Raw genomic sequence first — 18,235 nt, forward strand, 5'->3', positions numbered from 1 at the left:
CACTTTGTGCCCCCACAGCCTTTTTTCTGCCATCAGAACCATATGTGCATATCCAAAGCTACCACTCTGCCTAACTGTTTGCATCTATGCATTCTGGGAAAATATAGGCATCTGTACAGCAGGGCACAGAATGACTGGAGAACATGCACACAGCATCAGCATGTAGAGCAATGCACTCTGAGATGTCCTGCTGCATAGACACCTGGGAAGGAGGACTAACCAAATCAGTTTGGGTGTCCTGTTCACACTGTAAAAAAGAAAAATGGAAAAAAAGATGGGAGGAACCACTTACAGGAAGACAGCCATGTGCAAAGCTCAGTCTCTGGCAGGGGTGGAACACTCTGAGCTTCCATAGTTACTAACTATAGCACCAGTCCTCCAAGAACATGCTTAACTTTACTACCCTGAGTAGTCCAATTGAAATCAATGGAACTACTCACAGAAGTGAAGTTAAGCAGGTATGTAAATATTAGCAGGATCTGGGCCTATGTGGTGTTTTGAGATAAATTGGCTTTTAGAGCTAGCTATGCTATTAACTAATTACAAGTTAGAATCATTCAATTAGAAGTTGAAATGTGGCTAGGGCCTAAGGTTCTGCTGAGAACAGCCAGTGAGAAACCTGAAACTCCCATTCTCTTCAAGGAGCCGGACCTTAGTAGTTATAAATAAATAAATAATGGAGATATCCCATCTCCTAGAACTAGAAGGGACCTTGAAAGGTCATCAAGTCCAGCCCCTTGCCTTCACTAGCAGGACCAAGTACTGATTTTTGCCCCAGAATCCCAAGTGGCCCCCTCAAGGATTGAACTCACAACCCTGGGTTTAGCAGGCCAATGCTCAAACCACTGAGCTATCCCTCCCCGCCAGTTATTTGTTTTGTGATTACAAATTAATGCAGCCTGATTTCATCAAGAGTATAGGGGCACTGAAAAGACAGATGCATTTTGGCTTTCATCACACAACCTACGTTCACTTGGGTATGAGAACCTTTTAGTGAACCTGGGCTAACTTATGGTTTCCACCCAAAACTCGGCAAAACTGGTTGACGTTTTGTAGTGGGGTGGTTGCCGCACTCCTGAGGAACAGGGGTTCAAAGCAGCCCTGCAGAGGGCTAGGGCTGAAGGAAAAGCATGGGCTGATTGGGGAAGGCAGTAATAGCTAGGGCCATGCCCCAATCAGGCCACAGCTGGCCCTATAAAAGGGCTGTGAGGCAGGAGCTCAAAGAACTCTCTCTCTAGCTCCTGAGAGAGAAGGACCTGGCTGCCTGCTAGCGGAGCAGGATACCTAGGGTGGAGCAGTGCTTCAGAAGAGCAGAGGGAGCTGGGGAGCTCCAGCCTAGTAAAACCCCAGGCTGCAGGTCTTGTTAAGAACCTACAAAAGGGTACTGGGGCTGCAGGGGGCAGCCCAGAGATAGGCACAGGCAGCAGGATCTTAACCCCCTTGCCGATGATGAGTGGTTTACAGACTGCAGTCGGCCCCAGGGAGCGGGGGGCTAGATGATGACTGGCAGTAGCCACTGAAGCAAGGTGGGTTTAGAGGGTTGGGGGTTCCCTGGGAGGGGAGACCCAGCGCGAGGGGGTACTGTGGTGGGCAGAACCCCTGGGCAAAGGGCACCGGGGTCTGGGAGGGACACGGGGAGCCAGCAGCAGGTGAGACATCCTCCGGCAAAGGGCGCTCCGGAGCTGGAAAAGAGCTAATTCCCTGGACAGCCAGTAGGAGGCGCCACGCCGGTGAGTCATCGCACCGTTACACGTTCCCTTTATTTTTTTTTTTGTTTGGTATAAATGTAGAACTCAAGGGGCACAATCCCACAGGACTCAAAGCTGAAAAATGGTTTGCAGGAATATGCTGCTGCTGCCAGCCAAAACCACTGTGTTTCACACAGCTCCTGTTACAAATCTTCATTGGAATTGCTGTCTCAAATTTTAAAAAAATCAAGTAAAAATTAAGTTTTTTTTTTTTTTTTTTTTTAAACATAAGAAAATCTTTCAGCAGTTATTGACTCTAATAAACCTCCTTAACATTCAAATAGGTCTTATATTTTAAAAACACAACTTTAAAATCACCTAAAGCAGCAACACAGACGGTGAGCCCTAGCTGTATAATGTGGTCACTTACTTGTCAATAGTTGCTTTCACTCTGATCTGGTAGTTCAGCTCTGGCAATTTAATTAGCAACCTGGGAAATAAAAAAGTGTAAAACTGAACAATCAGAACTAGGACTTGTCCCTTTTATATAATAAAGTTCATGTCATTATAGAATAAAGGCTGGTAGTTCCCTAGTCAAAGGTCTCTAAAATCCCATTTTAAAGAAAACCAGACCAAGTAAGCAGAGCTGTATCATGATTTGCGGGGTCCCAAGCTTAAGTTGAGGGAGATAAGGTGGCAAGTGCCTCCCTCTTCATTATAAGTGCTGGCATGTGACAAAAGTTAGGATGGCACAGGCAAGGTGTTACTGCATAAGACCTGCAGCTGTGTTGTGAGAGACATCAAGTGGATAGTAAGTATGGGGGTTCTTGTACCCTCGTCCCTCCTGTTCCCTCTGTTCTTACTGCTCGTGGATGGGATTCAGCTGCGAGTTCCACCATCCAGTCCTATTTTCAGAGTAGGCAAGGAGCCAGTGGGGAGCAAATTCAGGCTCTGAGCTGTTGAAGACATGAGCCTCCAAAAATGCAGTAATTTACCTTGCTTGTGGGCAAGAGTAGCCTTGAAAGTACTGCAGAGATGGCTTGTGTGATGTGATATATTATTATTCACTTTGTTTTTGTGCCTTATTTTGTTAGTAATGTCATTAAAGCAAGAATCCAATAAAGGATTTTTTTAAAAATGTGACCTAGCAAACATCTGAAGTCTTTACTCACAGTGAGAAGCTGCTACTTTCACTCATGTTGAACAGTATCTTACTCCATGTACAGTTGTAGGTGGCAGAATTTGGACCACAGTATATGTATGTCCTTACTCAAGAAAATTCTCATTGAAGGCAATAGGATCTCTGCTTGAGTGTAGTCATCGGGATTTGGCCCAATGTGTTAAACGTTGGCTCTCCCAGGATATAATGTAATATGGAAATAAAGGAATTAACGCTAGTCTTCCTTTACTTACCTTAGTTTAACAGTGAACTGTATTAAAGTTTTAAGTACCATTGGCCTCTGGGGATGGGTGGGCATGCAGGGCTGCCTTTCAATCACAAATGAACTAGTTGGCAAAGAAATAGCTTGATTAAAAGCATGCATAAATGTACAGAACTAGTCAAAAGGCTTTCATATCATGGAGGGTGACTTTTCTATGCATATTGGAGTGGCAGGTGTACATCCCAGTCCAACACTCACTTTCTATGAATTTCTTGTGCGTTATTCCCATTAAAAAATGAACTAGTTGAATATAATAGAATACATCATAGCACAGATATCATATTCCGCTAAAAGATGCAGGAAAGAGTCACCACCACAAATGAGGCAGGAAAACATGCTACAAAATCGGTTCCAATAAAATGTCTAAAACATGAAATACAACAATTATTTCACATTTCTGTCATATTTTAAAGACAAATGGCCAAATTTTGCTCTCAGACAGGGCCAATCCTAGGTATGTGCTAACAGTGCAGTCACATGTGGTACATCCACAGCATAGGCAAAACACCAGGGATGGAACAGTAACAAAATATGGTTTACTTAAAAGGAAGAAACTAAAAGGGATGCGTGAGTGTGGCACTCATGGCGGGGGAGGAGATGCATGGAAGAATTTGGCATCCCCTAGTCCCACACCAGGCCTTGTTCACAGAGGCACATGGAGGATTCCTGTTGAAATCAATGGGAGTTATGCATGTTTATCCAAAGGCAGAACTTGACCACAAAACTTTAAGGGCCTGATTTGTGAAATTCCTATCCCCAGGCTCCTACCAATGTCTGTTAGTGTTGTAGGTGCTCATCACCTTTAAATACCAAGCTCTAAAATCATTGCAGATATGTTCAGGTTTTTTTCTTTTCAATGATAAATTGTTTGTTTTAGATTCCTGCATCTTAAATGACACACAAAATGTATAATAGCCGATGTACCTTCGGAAAAGATTGTAGAGCAAGAAGTTGACTCTTTCCAACAGGTGAGGCCTTTGCAGTAGAATAGGATCTCCGTCATAAGTCAGTTTAGTCAACAGCTCATCCAATTTTTCCAGTTGCCTTCTTACTTGAAAAAGGCTCTCTGCCAGCAGTGTAAAACTATTGCAGAACAAATGATTGTTACATTCTCTCATATAAATTGCTTATTAGAACATAAGTTACTGAAGTTCTTGTCAGAAAAATCATAGAATTAGAATTGATTGTCATTTACTAACCTTATACAAGCTAACTTCAGCCAGTTAAATGAATACATGTGAACCATTGGCCAAATTGTTCCTATATCATTTCAGAAATTAGCCCTTTCCCAAAAGACCTCATTGACACTGACTTGAAGCTGCCTGTGACTTGCTAAAGAGAAATATATATGCAACCACTACTACAGGACAACAATGCCACAGCTCAGTAGTATTTTTGCAAAACATGCTCTTTAAGAGAAGAACATTTATATCCCAGAGAAGTGAGGAGATGACTGTGAAAATCCAACCCAAGCACACTTGGTTATCAGTTTACCTTAATGAGATTCATGTGGCTAAAATCCCATATGGGACTCTGAAAAAAGTCTCCCTTCTCATAACTGTGTGAGGAGTGGATTAAAAAACTGAGCAGGGACTTCAAGATTTGTCCTGTTATATCTTTGTCACAAATTCACATAGGTCCTTACAAAAAGATTCATAGATTCTAAGACTGGAAGGGACCTCGAGAGGTCATCGAGTCCAGTCCCCTGCCCGCATGGCAGGACCAAATACGATCAGGTAGAGCTGGTTAAAAAAATTTTATTGAAAAAAATATTTTGGTAACAAACACAAAAAAAGTTTTTCAACCAAAATACAAATTTTAATTTTGCTATCAATTTTCTGATGAAAAACTAAAACTTTTCCAACAGTGAAAAATGGTTTTGTTTTTGGTTGTTCCCCCTCTACCATTCTTTCCTTTTTTTCCTTGCTGACCTTCACTATACCTCTTCCAGTGAGGGGAAAAAGCTTCATGGGACATAAAAAATTGTTGGGAAGGCTCTGAATGGAACAAGAATTTTCTCTGGCTCCATTATAATTGTCAAATTTAATTTATGTTTATGTTCCAATTTGAACTTTGAATCTAGATATGACAACCTCCTTTTGAGCCTTGTGGTATTTTCAAATACAGGCTATGATCTCTCCTTAAACTCCTACTTGTTACAATGACCTATTGTTTCAAATCTGGTGAAGTGTTGCACTGAATGAGTCAAAGCATGAAGTCTTTACCTATTTCTTCCCCCGATAAAACTCCCACTGTCCTCAAGTGACGAGTTTAGTGAGCTCAGTGTGCCACTCTAATACGCACAGAGAAGTCATACTCCATGAGATGAGAGCGTTGTTTCTCTGTGGGTTTTTGACTAGATCTGTACATTTATGTGTGGTTTTAATCAAACTATTTATTTCTTTTTAGCAAAACTCCTTTGAGGAAGTGTATGTGATATATGGGAGGCTTGTCGCTGTTGTTTTGTTTGATAATCTGCAAGTGATGAGTCTCTGTGTATAGCTTGTTGTTTTGTATTCATTCTAACAGGAGATTATACCTATCAAAGCCCATTGCATTTCAGTTACTTATTTCCTTAACTGCTACCATATCAGCAGCAAACTCAATTAATTCATACATAAGGTTCCATGAGAGCTGCTGTTGTATCTTTTTACATGTGCTGGGCTACTGTGAAGCAGCAGACTTCCTGTGGTTTTCACTGGAAACTTAAAGTAATTGTAAGTTTACCAGTTCTGGAGCTGATCAAGCCCACTATGTAGAGGACCTCCAATGCAGGCAATTTGCTGGCGCCTCTTCCAGTCTAGAAGTTCTTCAAGCAGCAGGTTGTTCATCAAGACATCACTTTCATTTATTACTTGTGTCATTTTATTAAGGACTTCCTGAAAGGAATAGGAACAGTGTCACCAACTGATCACAGGGAACACCAATAAAGCTTACAAATGAAGCCAATTGTAATGTTGGTCATAAATTTTAACTTCTGAGAGTTAGGAAAAATGTGCAATACGTTAATGTGCAATAAAGTGTTTTGGATTCACCTTGTTTTTAAGCGTTTCTCTTTGAAACCCCATATTCAAATTACTTAAAGCTTTAAATATATAATGTTCTAATGCTTATGGATTAATTTTTATTTCTGAGGAAGTGACCATACTTATACCTCTACTGCTTGGGTTCAGGTGACTGAATTCTCCATTCATTATACTAAAAATAGTCCTGAATATTAATGAATTCTTTTTACAGATAATTTTTTTTTTTTTTTAGTGAATTTATTATGGCATAACACCTTCAGGACCTTGCCATGTAGAAGCACCGTTAAGGTCACAAGCTCCTTTCTGTGATCTTCGATTGTATCCCCACATAGACTTTTCTTTAATGATGAAAAGTCTATGTGGAAATTATATGGAAGTTTTTAAGCTATTCCAAGGTGAACAGCAAAAAAAAAAATAGACATAGATGGAGTGCTTTCCCCACCATCAGTTGGCATTCAACTGCACTCAATGGTGTGATGTCTGGTTTTGTGGTTATGGGATTACATTGATCTGGAGTGGGTTTTTTCTCTGCCTTTAAATGCAGTAATTTGCAAACAAAGGGGATGAATCCAGAACAGTTCCTGTGAGGTGATGGTTAATCCTCACCTGCCAACTAATAGGCTCATGCCCTTAGTTGTACTCTTTAGAATTGCCAGTTATTTAATTGCTAGTAAACTCCCCACCCCATCATCCCCCTGGTATTTGTAACACAAAACAATATTTACCTGCTCTTTTTGATGGGAGAGTTTGTGCAAATGCCTCCTTACATGTGATTATTCAGTGTGGGAGCAGGGGGAGAAAGCAAATGAACCACAAATGACAAAACATGTTACCAACCTTTCTTTTGTAGTCTAAGGTATTCAGCATTTCCTGCAACATCACCATTTCCTGTTTCATCAGGACGCTGTTTTTGTCACCCTGTTCTACAAGGGGAAGAGAAAAAAAAAATCATCTGGTAACCTCAGTATAAGCGTATGTGTTTACAATCGGGATAGGGGGTGGGAAGCCTTAAACCGATTATATCCTGGTAGCTAGTAAAGAAATCTACTACTGTTTGTAATTAAAGTTTATTAATAATTTCAACTGAAATTACGACTCTAATATGAATTTAAGAATTATTATAGGAGCTGGGTATTTTGATTTTTTTTTTCTTGTGTGGAACAGGAGGAGTATAGGGAAGAAATGAATAACATTATTAGATTTTTATGTCTGTGTATACTCTTATTTCATTATATAATTCTGATTTGGCTGGGATTCAAATATTGAATTGTGATGAGCCATTATAAAATAAAATAATATTGTGCATGATGCTGTCAGTAATTCTAGCAAAGTTCTTTGGAATCTTAGCGTGAACCATGTGTCCGGTTGAGGAAATATTTGCAGGCGGGGGAAAGGTGCAAGAAGGTTTGGCATTTTGGATGGGGAATTTTATGGTGCGCCTTACCATGAGAATTTTGGAAGTTGTGAGTACAGGTTACTAGGTGTTTTTGCCTTGACGTGATCTTTCCTGCTACTGGTCGTCTACTGGCTTCACGTCTTCCTAGCGTGATCCACTCCCTCTTCCTCTGCAGCTCTATACCCCTCACTTTCTCTACATCTCCAACTACTTTCAAAGACGAACGTAATGCCATCTATGTTTATGCTGGGCCCTGGCATGTGCCTTCCATTGAAATTTGTGCTCTGACATGTTAAATCTCAGTCTCATATGTTTGGCATGCTGAAGAACTTGGGGCATCTAGAGGCCCAGATTTCTCTACATGTTAAAAAGGAGGTGCCATTAAGGTCTCAGTGCAGTCATAGCTGTGTGCCAGTTTCATTTCTGAAGGAGGGTCATGAAGAAGTTGTTGCAGTGTGACAGGCTGCAGATCCCAGAACCACTGCAGGCTGCTCAAGCTTGCATTTGGAATGCTTACCAGATGATTAACACAGCTCTGGTCAAAAAGACTGGAAGGCCAAGTTAGTGACTAATAAATTGGTTTCAGAAAACTCCACTATGGGGGAAAGCACGGGGTCCTATAAATTCCACTCTGTAAGAGGAAGGGCTATGTTAAACATGAAAAAAATGTCCTCTAAACTATGAAGACCATAATTTCCAAGACTTGACCACACTGCTTCATAGCTCATTTACAGAAAATAACTGCATCTGGACACTGAAGATATTATTACTTTTTTAGCCCCAGAAGTGTGCTTTATGGCACAGATAGCAGTTTTGCATACACATCATGCATATATCTCAAAATATCAGCTTCTGTGCTTATGTATGCGTGGAAGATAATACACAAAACACATCTGAGACTGGAATCTAGCCCTATAATCAACATTTTCTCACAGAATCTTAAAATAATTATGAAAAAGCTTACCTAGGCTCTGTATTGTTTTATACCTGAAGTCAAACTCCTCTTGCAAATCTTCTAAGTATTTGACATCTTGTTCTGTCATCTTTTTATAAATTTAAAAAAAAAAATCAGTATAGCACTTGAGGGTTTACCATATCTGACAGTTTCTAATTTACATTATTTTATTTTTACCTAGATTGTAGTTAACTTCTTTCAATATTTCCCTTCCCTGTCAAAGACTAGACAGGACTGTTTATCTCCTACTCACTAATCTCACCAAAAAAATGATAATTTTGTGTGCAGCTGCAGACCATAATATTGAAGGGTTCCGTTCATTGCATCCCAGTAAAGTCACATATTATCCTCTTTCACACCCTATTTTTACTGATACAATCAGCCCAATCATGAACTCTGCTGTGGCAAAACTACATTGATTCAGGTTTTGCGTGCAGAATGAGACACTGTATGTATCTGGCAACATCATTTATTTTCATCTAAACCAGTCTCCCCAAATAATAATTCAAATCTTTATTTATTTGAAAGTAGAAATGACTAAAATTAGTTGAGATTGCTTATCAATAATATAAACCTAACTAAAATACATTTATGTAAACTATTAGAGTAATTGCCATTTGACACTTAAACATACCATGGATGCCCCTCCCCCCACCCACTTTTTAAAATATAGTAGTTTGGTACTGTAAATTATTATTCTTTGAAGAATATTAAATTATGCTTGTGGATTTGAACACACAGCTATGCAAAGTATGGCATGGGGATTTTTAATGTGGATATCCAAGAAAAGAATTTATCTTTAAAAGTATAAGCCCAAGAACAAATTAAAAACAAAAAACTAAACAAAACACTTCTACCATCTTGATGTGCACACAAAAACACCTGCTTGCAGAGTATTGCCACAGCAGGATAATTTCCCTTTTTTAACTGAGAGCTCTAATTTTTCATTTGTTTTTATAATTCTTTGGCCTATTTGGAGATTTAAAGTTATGCTCCATTGTTCTCAGGTGAAACAAGCTGAGTCATACTCTGTGCAAAAGACCCTCTCCTGTGACACATGAATATCTCAGAACAGAACCATACTCCTCTAAAGGCCTGATCCCACACCATTTAAGTCAATTGAAGACTTTGCATTGAGTGCCCTGGGAGCTGGATCAGAACCTACAAGAATACTTAGGAGCGGAGATTTCCAGAAAAAGTTCTGGACAGATAGAATGACATAGGTTCTGCAGGTCTGTAGCCACAAACTTCATTTTTAGATAAAGACACCTTCATGAACTTTGTGCAAAGCAGTGAAACTGAATTACAGGACTGTCGCATCTTATACTGGGGTTAGGTTCTAAAGCCAGCGCGTAAGGCGAAAATCGCGTACAGTCAAAACCCCAGACCAGCAGCAGGCTGAGCAGGGCCGGCGGACAAAACCCCAGACTGGCTCAGCCCACCGCTGGTTTGGGGTTCCGTCTGCCGGCTAGCCAGCCCGGGGTTCCGTTCACCCAGGCAGGCAGTGGGCTGAGTAAGGCCAGCAGCCAGGACCTCAGCTGGCAGCAGCGTGCCAGTAAAAATCGGCTCATTGCGTGCATAGTTGAATTCGCATAAGTTTAATGTGCGTATGATGCGACTCCACTGTACTGCTTTGGCCTTTTTCAGAGTTTCACTTTCATGCTTTTGGGTTTGGAATAGTCCTGATATTTCGGTGTCTGTCCCGCTATCCCCCGGCAGCACTGTGTGTTTTTTTTTGTTTTTGCTCCCTCCCCCACCCCATGTGTCCCAATATTTTCTTCCTAGTTTGGAAAGACTTCTCCAAATAATCCTATCATAAAAGATGATTCATGAACAGGCTCTGCCCCTAAGGTTCCCCCCGCAGCTGGGCTCCCTCTGCTCCGGGGCTGGGATGGAAGCTGCAGCCCAACGCAGAGCCTGCTGCCTGCCTGTCCATGAGATGCAAGTAGGAGGCGGCCCCGGCTGAGCAGGCATCTTCCCCCACAACCCTCCCATTCCTGCCCGCCTACAGTAATCAGACTTTTGGTGTCTAGACTTTCTGGTTGAAAACTGGACACCTGGCAACCCCGGTAAATGTTTAGAGGACTATCAAAATCCAGTCTCCAAATCTAGATGTGTGCACAGACAGTCACATCTGTTGTTGTTTTTTTTTTTTTTTTTCCTATTTTGGGGACTAAACTTTGGAAATGCAAATGCAAGGTGTGCAGTTGCATGCACAGTTGGCTATTTTTCATGTACAACTCAAGCATACAATATTTAAAAAAAATGTAGCTCCTAACCATTATTCTTATTTACCCTTTCTTTTTCAATGAAATTCACCCTCCCTACAAAAAGCCCCAGCAACAGATTCTATGCAGCAGTTTGCAGAAGAGGGTCAATGCTCACCAACATTATGGGCAGGCTGCTGGGCCTCCGCCTCCAGCTGCTTCTCCTCTGTGACGCTATCTGGACCCTAAATATATAAGTGCTGATCCAGTGCCCCTTTCCCTGGGTTTGATACTCAAATTCTCCCCTTTTCTGTTTTTTTCCTTTGTTGTTATATAAAGAACAACAAAACGAAACCTCAAGCCAAACTTCTTGAGGTAAGTTGTTTCTAGTATTATCCCTGCAGGACCTCTCTTTCTCTGTCCTTAGTTGCCTCTACTATAGAGAGATACTTCTGAGATGAAGTACTAGGCTCCAGTTGAACAGGCTGTGTGACTGAATCTAATGTAATAAATCTGTATCTCTGTGCGGAGTCCTAGAACCTGACACAATGGCTCAGACTGTAACAGACACAACATACCTGGGCACTGTTCTTAATGGCGGACACTTTGTGCTCCACATTTCTTTGTCTTTCTGAAACTACGGAATTCTGCAATTGTTTTTCCAGTGGTCCCTAGAACAAATTAAATACGTAGTGTGTAGACCATCTAGGATATCTTAAACAGCAATGATATTTCGCCTTGTATAGAACATTCCATACAAATAACTCCACTACAACATCTAGCACAGAAGATGGAATTTAGGGCTAGCTCTTCAACTGGTGTAAATCACTGTAGTTCCACAGACTGATAAATACCCCCCACTGGATCTTGAGATCCGAATGGATACAGGTAGTATTGCAAACATTTTAAAATTTAATATATGTTTAACAAACAAGAAAATCCAAAATGAAAATATATTGTAGGAAGATTGTTATATTGCTGAAAAAATATTTTAACACCCCAGTAAGCACATACATTCTATGCACAAGTTAATTAACTTATTAACAGAACTTAAATTAATCTGTCTGAATTTTTCCACCAATATAACAGTTTTCACAATGTATATTGTACAGTTTGGGATTTTCTTGTGTGGTTTTAAAAAATATATTAACTTCTTTTAATAAGTTTATGGAGGGGATGGTATAATGGAACTACCTACGATGGCATGTGGCCCATCAGCAACTGCCAGTAGCAAAAATCCCAAACGGCTGGAGGCAGGACATTAGATGGGGAAGGCTCTGAGTTACTACAGAGAATTCTTTCCCAGATGTTTGCCTGGTGGGTCTTGCCCATATGCTCAGGGTCTAACTGACTGCCATATTTGGGGTTGGAAAGGAATTTCCCCCGGGTCAGATTGGCCGAGACCTGGGGGGTTTTCACCTTCCTCTGCAGCATTGGGCACGGGTCACTTGCAGGTTTAAACTAGTATAAATGGTGAATTCTCTGTAACTTGAAGTCTTTAAACCATGATCTGAGGACTTCAATAACTCAGCCAGAGGTTAGGGGTCTATTTCAAGTGTGAGTAAAGTTCTGTGGCCTGCAATGTGCAGGAGGCTAGACTAGATGATCACAATGGTCCCTCTGTCCTTAAAGTCTATAATCATTAGCATAACAAGTATTACATAATAAATACAAGCTAAAACTTAACAATGAAACTTGTCTTATACAAAACAAGTTTAAAAACTGCTCCATGCTTCAGAAACATAGGCGCCGACTCCGTAGGTGCTCTGGGGCTGGGGCACCCATGGGGGAAAAAATGGTGGGTGCTGAGCACCCACGGGCAGCCTCCCATTAGCTCCCCGCTACCCCCCCACCCAAGCGCCTCCTGCCCACTGGCAGACCCCACGGATCAGCACCTCCCGCCCGCCGCGAACAGCTGTTTTGCGGTATGCAGGAGGCTGGGATGGAGGGGGGAGGAGTGAGGATGTTGTGCATTCAGGGGTGGAGCGTGGGCGGGAAGAGGTGGGGTGGGAAAAGGTAGGGCAAGCGTGGGGCCTTGGGGAAAGGGGTGGAGAGGGGGCAGAGCTGGGGGGGTCAAGCACCCCCTGGCATTTTGGAAAGTCGGTGCCTGTGTTCAGAAATAACACCGTCTCTCACAAGGCATTCCTATAGTTTCTTAAGATTAATAGTAACATACTGAAGTTACTTAAATTAATGTGTAAGGTCCTGATTCTGCAAACACAAATGTGCACATGCTGTTTACACGATTTGGAGACAGACGGCCAGATCTTGCCCTCACTGTTCCTGTTGGTTTCATCGTAAGAGGACAGAATTTGGTCCTCAGTACAAGTGATCAACATGGCCAAAGCAGATTAATAAAATGTAATATATTACCTGTACCGGCATGCTGGCTGCAGCCAATATCCTTCTCTCTTCTCTTAAGCAGTTTGAAATAATAACTGCTATGTGCATAGGATTACCATGATATTTTCCCTGCAAACATAAATAAATTGTAAATGTTAAAATTAAAAGAAATCTAGGGTCTTCCCTATGTAAATAATAAAAATCTTGATTTCATTGTCTACTGACTGGCCTTGGAAAGTTTTAAGAGATTTTGCTAATATTTCCCACCATTGCTTACACCGATTCAGCTATAAACCAGTGTTAACCACAACGGGAGCCCTTATGTAGATAGCCTGCCTGCTAGTGACACCATTTTCAGTACCGTATCAATTAGACTTGTTCTGAGCTGGATTAGATGACACAATACTGGTACACAGAGAGCCATGTGCGTTGGGGCTCCCAATGATGCTAATGCTAATTCAGCTGACAAGGCGTTAACAATGGTTGGAGTTTTTTTGAGAATATTTGTACTGTCGACTAAGCCGACTTGATGTAACTGCCTGACTTCTTTAAAGACAAGTACTGCATACATTCATATGGTATTTATTATTATTTATTCACATCCCAGCAGCACCTAAAGGCCCCTATCAGAGTCCTGCTGTGCTAAGTGCTATACAAACACACAGGGCATGACATAGTCCCTTCTCCCAAGAGCTTCCAGCAGGGGTAAGCAACCTCTGGCACGCGTGCCAAAGGCGGCACACAAGCTGATTTTCAGTGGCACTCACACTGCCCAGGTCCTGGCCACTGGTCCAGGGGGCTCTCCATTTTAATTTAATTTTAAATGAAGCTTCTTAAACATTTTAAAAACCTTATTTACTTTACATAAAATAATAGTTTAGTTATATATTAAAGACTTATAGAAAGAGACCTTCTAAAAAGGTTAACATGTATTACTCGCATGCGAAACCTTAAATTAGAGTGAATAAATGAAGACTCGGCACACCACTTCTGAAAGGTTGCCAACCCCTGGCTTACAGTCTTACAACAGACCAGTCACACAAGTAAGTTTAATGAGGAGGTAGGAGCAAATAGGGTGGGAGGACAAACATTACAGTACAAATCAAAAGGCATCTTAAGTAACTTATTTGTATGTCTAGATAATATGGAGGCTTCTACAGTAGTAGTGGATTTAAAAACAATGTGGATTTAAAGCCTCTTTAAAAGCAAATCGTGATTAAATTGATTACAATAATCCGATAAAACGTATTACTGCATGTAGATTTATGCAGCAATGCAGAATCAATTCGTGCTATTATTGTAAATATATTACTATAAAGATTATTAAATTATAGCCATGAGTTATATGTGGCAATGGAACAATTTGACCTTCAAATGAAAACGTATCTGGTTTGAGATGGTTTTCTTGTCAGCATATTTTTGATGCATTTTTTTTAATCAGGTTTTCCATTTTCAATCCAGCATGTAGTATGCATTTGAGCAAGAAAACTATATACCACATATCAGCATAGTAACTATATACGCAGAAAAGCCTTCCCCAGTATATACCAATAGACTTAAATCTGTTCTCATTTTAGCCAACCTCTTTGAACAATTTTCATTCCAATAACACATGGAAGAAGCAGCTCTCATCCCAAGACAAGGAGCCCAATTTTCCTCTCATTTACACTAATGTAAACCAGGGGCAGAATCACTATCTTTAATGGAGTTATACTAGTTTAGAACTATTGTGAGATGAGAATCAGGCCAAAGGGGACCAAATATTAATAAAGTTTGTGCTGTCTTTGGCAAGCTAGAAAGCCTGTACCCCTTCCCTGAAGCGGTGCCTTTCACGGTAATATTCTTTTGTGCTTTTGTCTCTTTTTCTGTAATATTTGTTTACCTTAGTGTTTTTTCATATTTTTATTATCGTTTGTATAGTACAATTTCTCACACTATTCCAGAATCAAATACTTAGTCTCTCTTGCAGTGTTTCCCCTTCTCCATCTTTCTAATTTAGTTTTCACTCTCATCTGGCTTTGTTTCTATTAAGTATTTTTCTTATTCTTGCTTTTTCTTTGCCTGGCACAATCAGCTTCACAATTCTTAAAACATCTCTTTATTTCTTAAACCACATGTTCCATTGTCTGTCAATGTGTGATGGAAAAGTGCACAGACTCATCATATCTTTTCACATCGGTGTGATTGCACAGTTGAATTCTTAGCAGTAGCACTAAATGCAAAAAATGTAGAAAAAATCCCTTGGTGTTTTTGGTTGAGGCATGGATAGCTGGAGGGTGTTTTTCATTGCATACGCTGGCTGCAGTTGCAAGGCAGCAGAGTATGAGAGAAAGATGGACCTTCAAGAGAACTAGAAATCATTTTAATCACTGGGACTGGCTGCTTGTTATTAAACATTGTGCTGCCCATAGTGTTGTGCTGCCAGACAGAAATGGCACTGATGTAAAAGGCACAGGACTTTTGCAGTCAATTGAATGGGGAGTGAAGGATTACCTATCCTTCCCAGAGAAGCTTTGGCTTTCATCACACCGGGCAAGTCTACAATCAAGTGCTACATTAGCACAGCTGCACCGCTGTAGCACATCTGGTGAAGATGTGCTTTGCCAACTGGAGAGCACTCTCCCATCAGCTTAATAACTCTAACTCTGTGAGAGGAAGAAGCTGTGTCGGCGGGAGAGCATCTCCCACTGATATAGCGCCAGTGTGGATAGGACTTAGGCCGATGTAACTTACGTCGCTCAGGGGGGTGTCTTTTTCACACCCGTGAGTGCCGTAAGTTACATCGACTAAGCGGTAGGGTAGACCAGCCCTTAGTGTTGAAACAAGGCTTCAGAGTTAACCAACTGAATGCTAAGTAATGTACCTGCTATATGGGGTAAAATAAACTTCCCACAGCTGCCACATGTGCTGTATCTCCTAATGTCCCTTTGAAGTGCACTGAAAAGGTTGTGACAAGTTCAAGGAGTTGTGCTTACATTCAGCAGTGAAGACTTTAACATCACCGTGGACTCAAATTCACTATGTACATAACCTAAAAAGAAAGGATGTTCTACGATAGCAGTCACTTGCTTTGGGGAATAAAGGGCAAGGGCTAGATTGTGATTTTAGGCACAGCCCTGAGCAAGGTGGTGGCGGATAACCAGCACTATTCTAGGAATCACTGCACCTCAGACACCCCTCTCAAGCACAATTCCCTCCTGGCCTCCTCCTTGCTGTGGGGTGAAGATAAGGGGAAGGTGGGTGGGAAAGGTAGTTGTTGGTTATTTACTGATCTATACAAACTCTTTCTTGTACCTGGCCAGTGTGTTACAAGAGCAGAGCCAAACTTCTGCACATTCCTCAATTCTCTCTGCCCACTTCCCACCCATTGGCTCTGTAGGAATGAAGGAGAGTGAACAGGTGCACAGTGCTTCCTTATCACTGGTCATGTGCACACAAGGGTGTAGCCCATGCAGTGGTAAAAGGAGGCTTCTTACTCCCCTGTATAGGCATCTTGTCAATCTAGCCCTCAGCAAATTCCGAATGAAACTTTGCTCCGACCTTCAACATACACAAAAGGAGGTGAGGGGAACATGGGACATCACATGTGATCAGGACTGGGATTTGAGGATATTCCTGCAAAAGATTGAAGCCTCATCCTGTTTGATTAGAGCGGTGCTTCATGAGGAAAGGGACAAGATTAAGGGGTGGCCAAATCCTCAACTGGTGCAAAATAGCATAACTTTCATTGAAATCAATGGCTAATTTATACCAGCTGAGGAACAAGTCCTGATGTTTAGCTAGTTCTTTCTAATTCTTATAGTTTTTGTTTGCTGATATTCTTTACTGTCCCATCTCCTACATTTGAGTGTTCTGTCCTGGAGATGGCTGGCTGGAAGGAGTCTTTGCTGTGTCATGGTGTCTCCACAGGCAATCTGCAAGTGGACAGCCTGAGGAGTGGGTAGTCTGGCTTAGGCACTGCCCAGCAACAGAATCCCACCAGCCTGTAACAAAATCTTAGGGTTTAAGCAGCGTGTTTAATACACCACAGCCCTGATCTTGCAGTCAGATTGTCATGGGCAGACCCGTGTCCCCATAAAGAGCCCCAAGACATAAGGGTCTGCCCACATGGATTGCAGAAGGGGATCATAACATGCAGTCAGAGACCTCTCTTTCAGTTTAGGCTGAGCCTTTGAGCCCATTTTAAGCCTTAGACTGGGGGCTTGGGGATAAGCTGAGGTCAGAGGGTCATAGATGTCTGAGGAGTGGCAATCCCAAAGAACCAAAAGAGGGCAAAAACTAAATCCCTCAGACTCTGTAGTTTTTTGTCATTGTCAAGTGAAAGAGACAGGATTCAAACAAAAGCTGTTTAACAAAGTCAACAAAAAAATGAAATTCTGTGTTGGAGTCAGGAAATGTATTTACATAGAAAAGGCGTTTCAAAAGAAACTCTTGTCAGTGGGATGATTTAAAATCCCCCGCCATACGATCACCAGGTAACAGGGACTTTCCCAGCATTTCTACAGATACCAGTTGTACACAAAACTTTTTTCTTGTCTCTTTTTTTTTTTCACAATGAAAAAAATTAATGACTGAGCTGTTTAAGAGACCAAAGTGATTAAGGGGGAATTAACTCCTTTCCCTCTCAGCCCCACAAAGCTCAAGTAAATAAGTTTTGTGTGTAATAAACTACACACTGACTGGTGGTCTCTCACCCCTCGCTCACCACAGGAGTGCAGGTCACCTCTGCAGCCTGTGTGAGGCAGGGGCTGTGATTGCTTGGATCTGCTACATAAATGTTTGTGGACACATGGTGCTGCTGCACTGGGAACTGCTTTGGCATCAACACCAGTGGGTGAATTCCATCCTAACAGAACGCAGATAGTGTCTTAAAAATAACAAGATTGAAGCTCGTTTATAAGCTATATTGCATCACCCAGCTTGTCTCTGCTAGACAGAATAACATATTTAAAGGCTTAACACTTAATGTCCCAACTCGTTTTATACAACTCTCAATGATTATTGTATTTGCTGTTGAAAAAAGTATGCAGATCACCACCCCATTTTCTTCAATATCAGTTTAAAGTCTCTGCAAAAAATCCCATCCTGGTTCAATTTTGCCCTTAGTTAACCAATGTAGTTGAAGACAAAATTGGCTAAGCATGAAATTGGCCATTCAGTGAGAAGCAGAAAATGATC

The 18,235-nt window shown here is 41.3% G+C and overlaps 1 protein-coding gene across 5 annotated transcripts in view; it reads right to left on the reverse strand.

Moving 5' to 3' along the window:
- STAT4 (signal transducer and activator of transcription 4) overlaps positions 1–18,235 on the reverse strand; it is a 69,362-nt gene that overhangs the window by 19,477 nt on the left and 31,650 nt on the right. For 4 of the 5 annotated variants that reach the window (XM_034786163.1, XM_034786162.1, XM_034786166.1 and 1 more), the window contains 8 exons: positions 13,088–13,186; positions 11,293–11,385; positions 8,517–8,595; positions 6,994–7,079; positions 5,858–6,009; positions 4,055–4,213; positions 3,102–3,194; positions 2,119–2,178 (listed from right to left, as the gene is read on the reverse strand). In XM_034786163.1, coding sequence (XP_034642054.1) covers positions 2,119–2,178; positions 3,102–3,194; positions 4,055–4,213; positions 5,858–6,009; positions 6,994–7,079; positions 8,517–8,595; positions 11,293–11,385; positions 13,088–13,186 — 821 coding nt within the window. The remainder of the gene's footprint in view (positions 1–2,118; positions 2,179–3,101; positions 3,195–4,054; positions 4,214–5,857; positions 6,010–6,993; positions 7,080–8,516; positions 8,596–11,292; positions 11,386–13,087; positions 13,187–18,235) is intronic. The other variant, XM_034786165.1, reaches the window with a different exon arrangement.

This window comes from Trachemys scripta, chromosome 11 (assembly GCF_013100865.1).
Source record: "Trachemys scripta elegans isolate TJP31775 chromosome 11, CAS_Tse_1.0, whole genome shotgun sequence".
Lineage (NCBI taxonomy): Eukaryota > Metazoa > Chordata > Testudines > Emydidae > Trachemys > Trachemys scripta.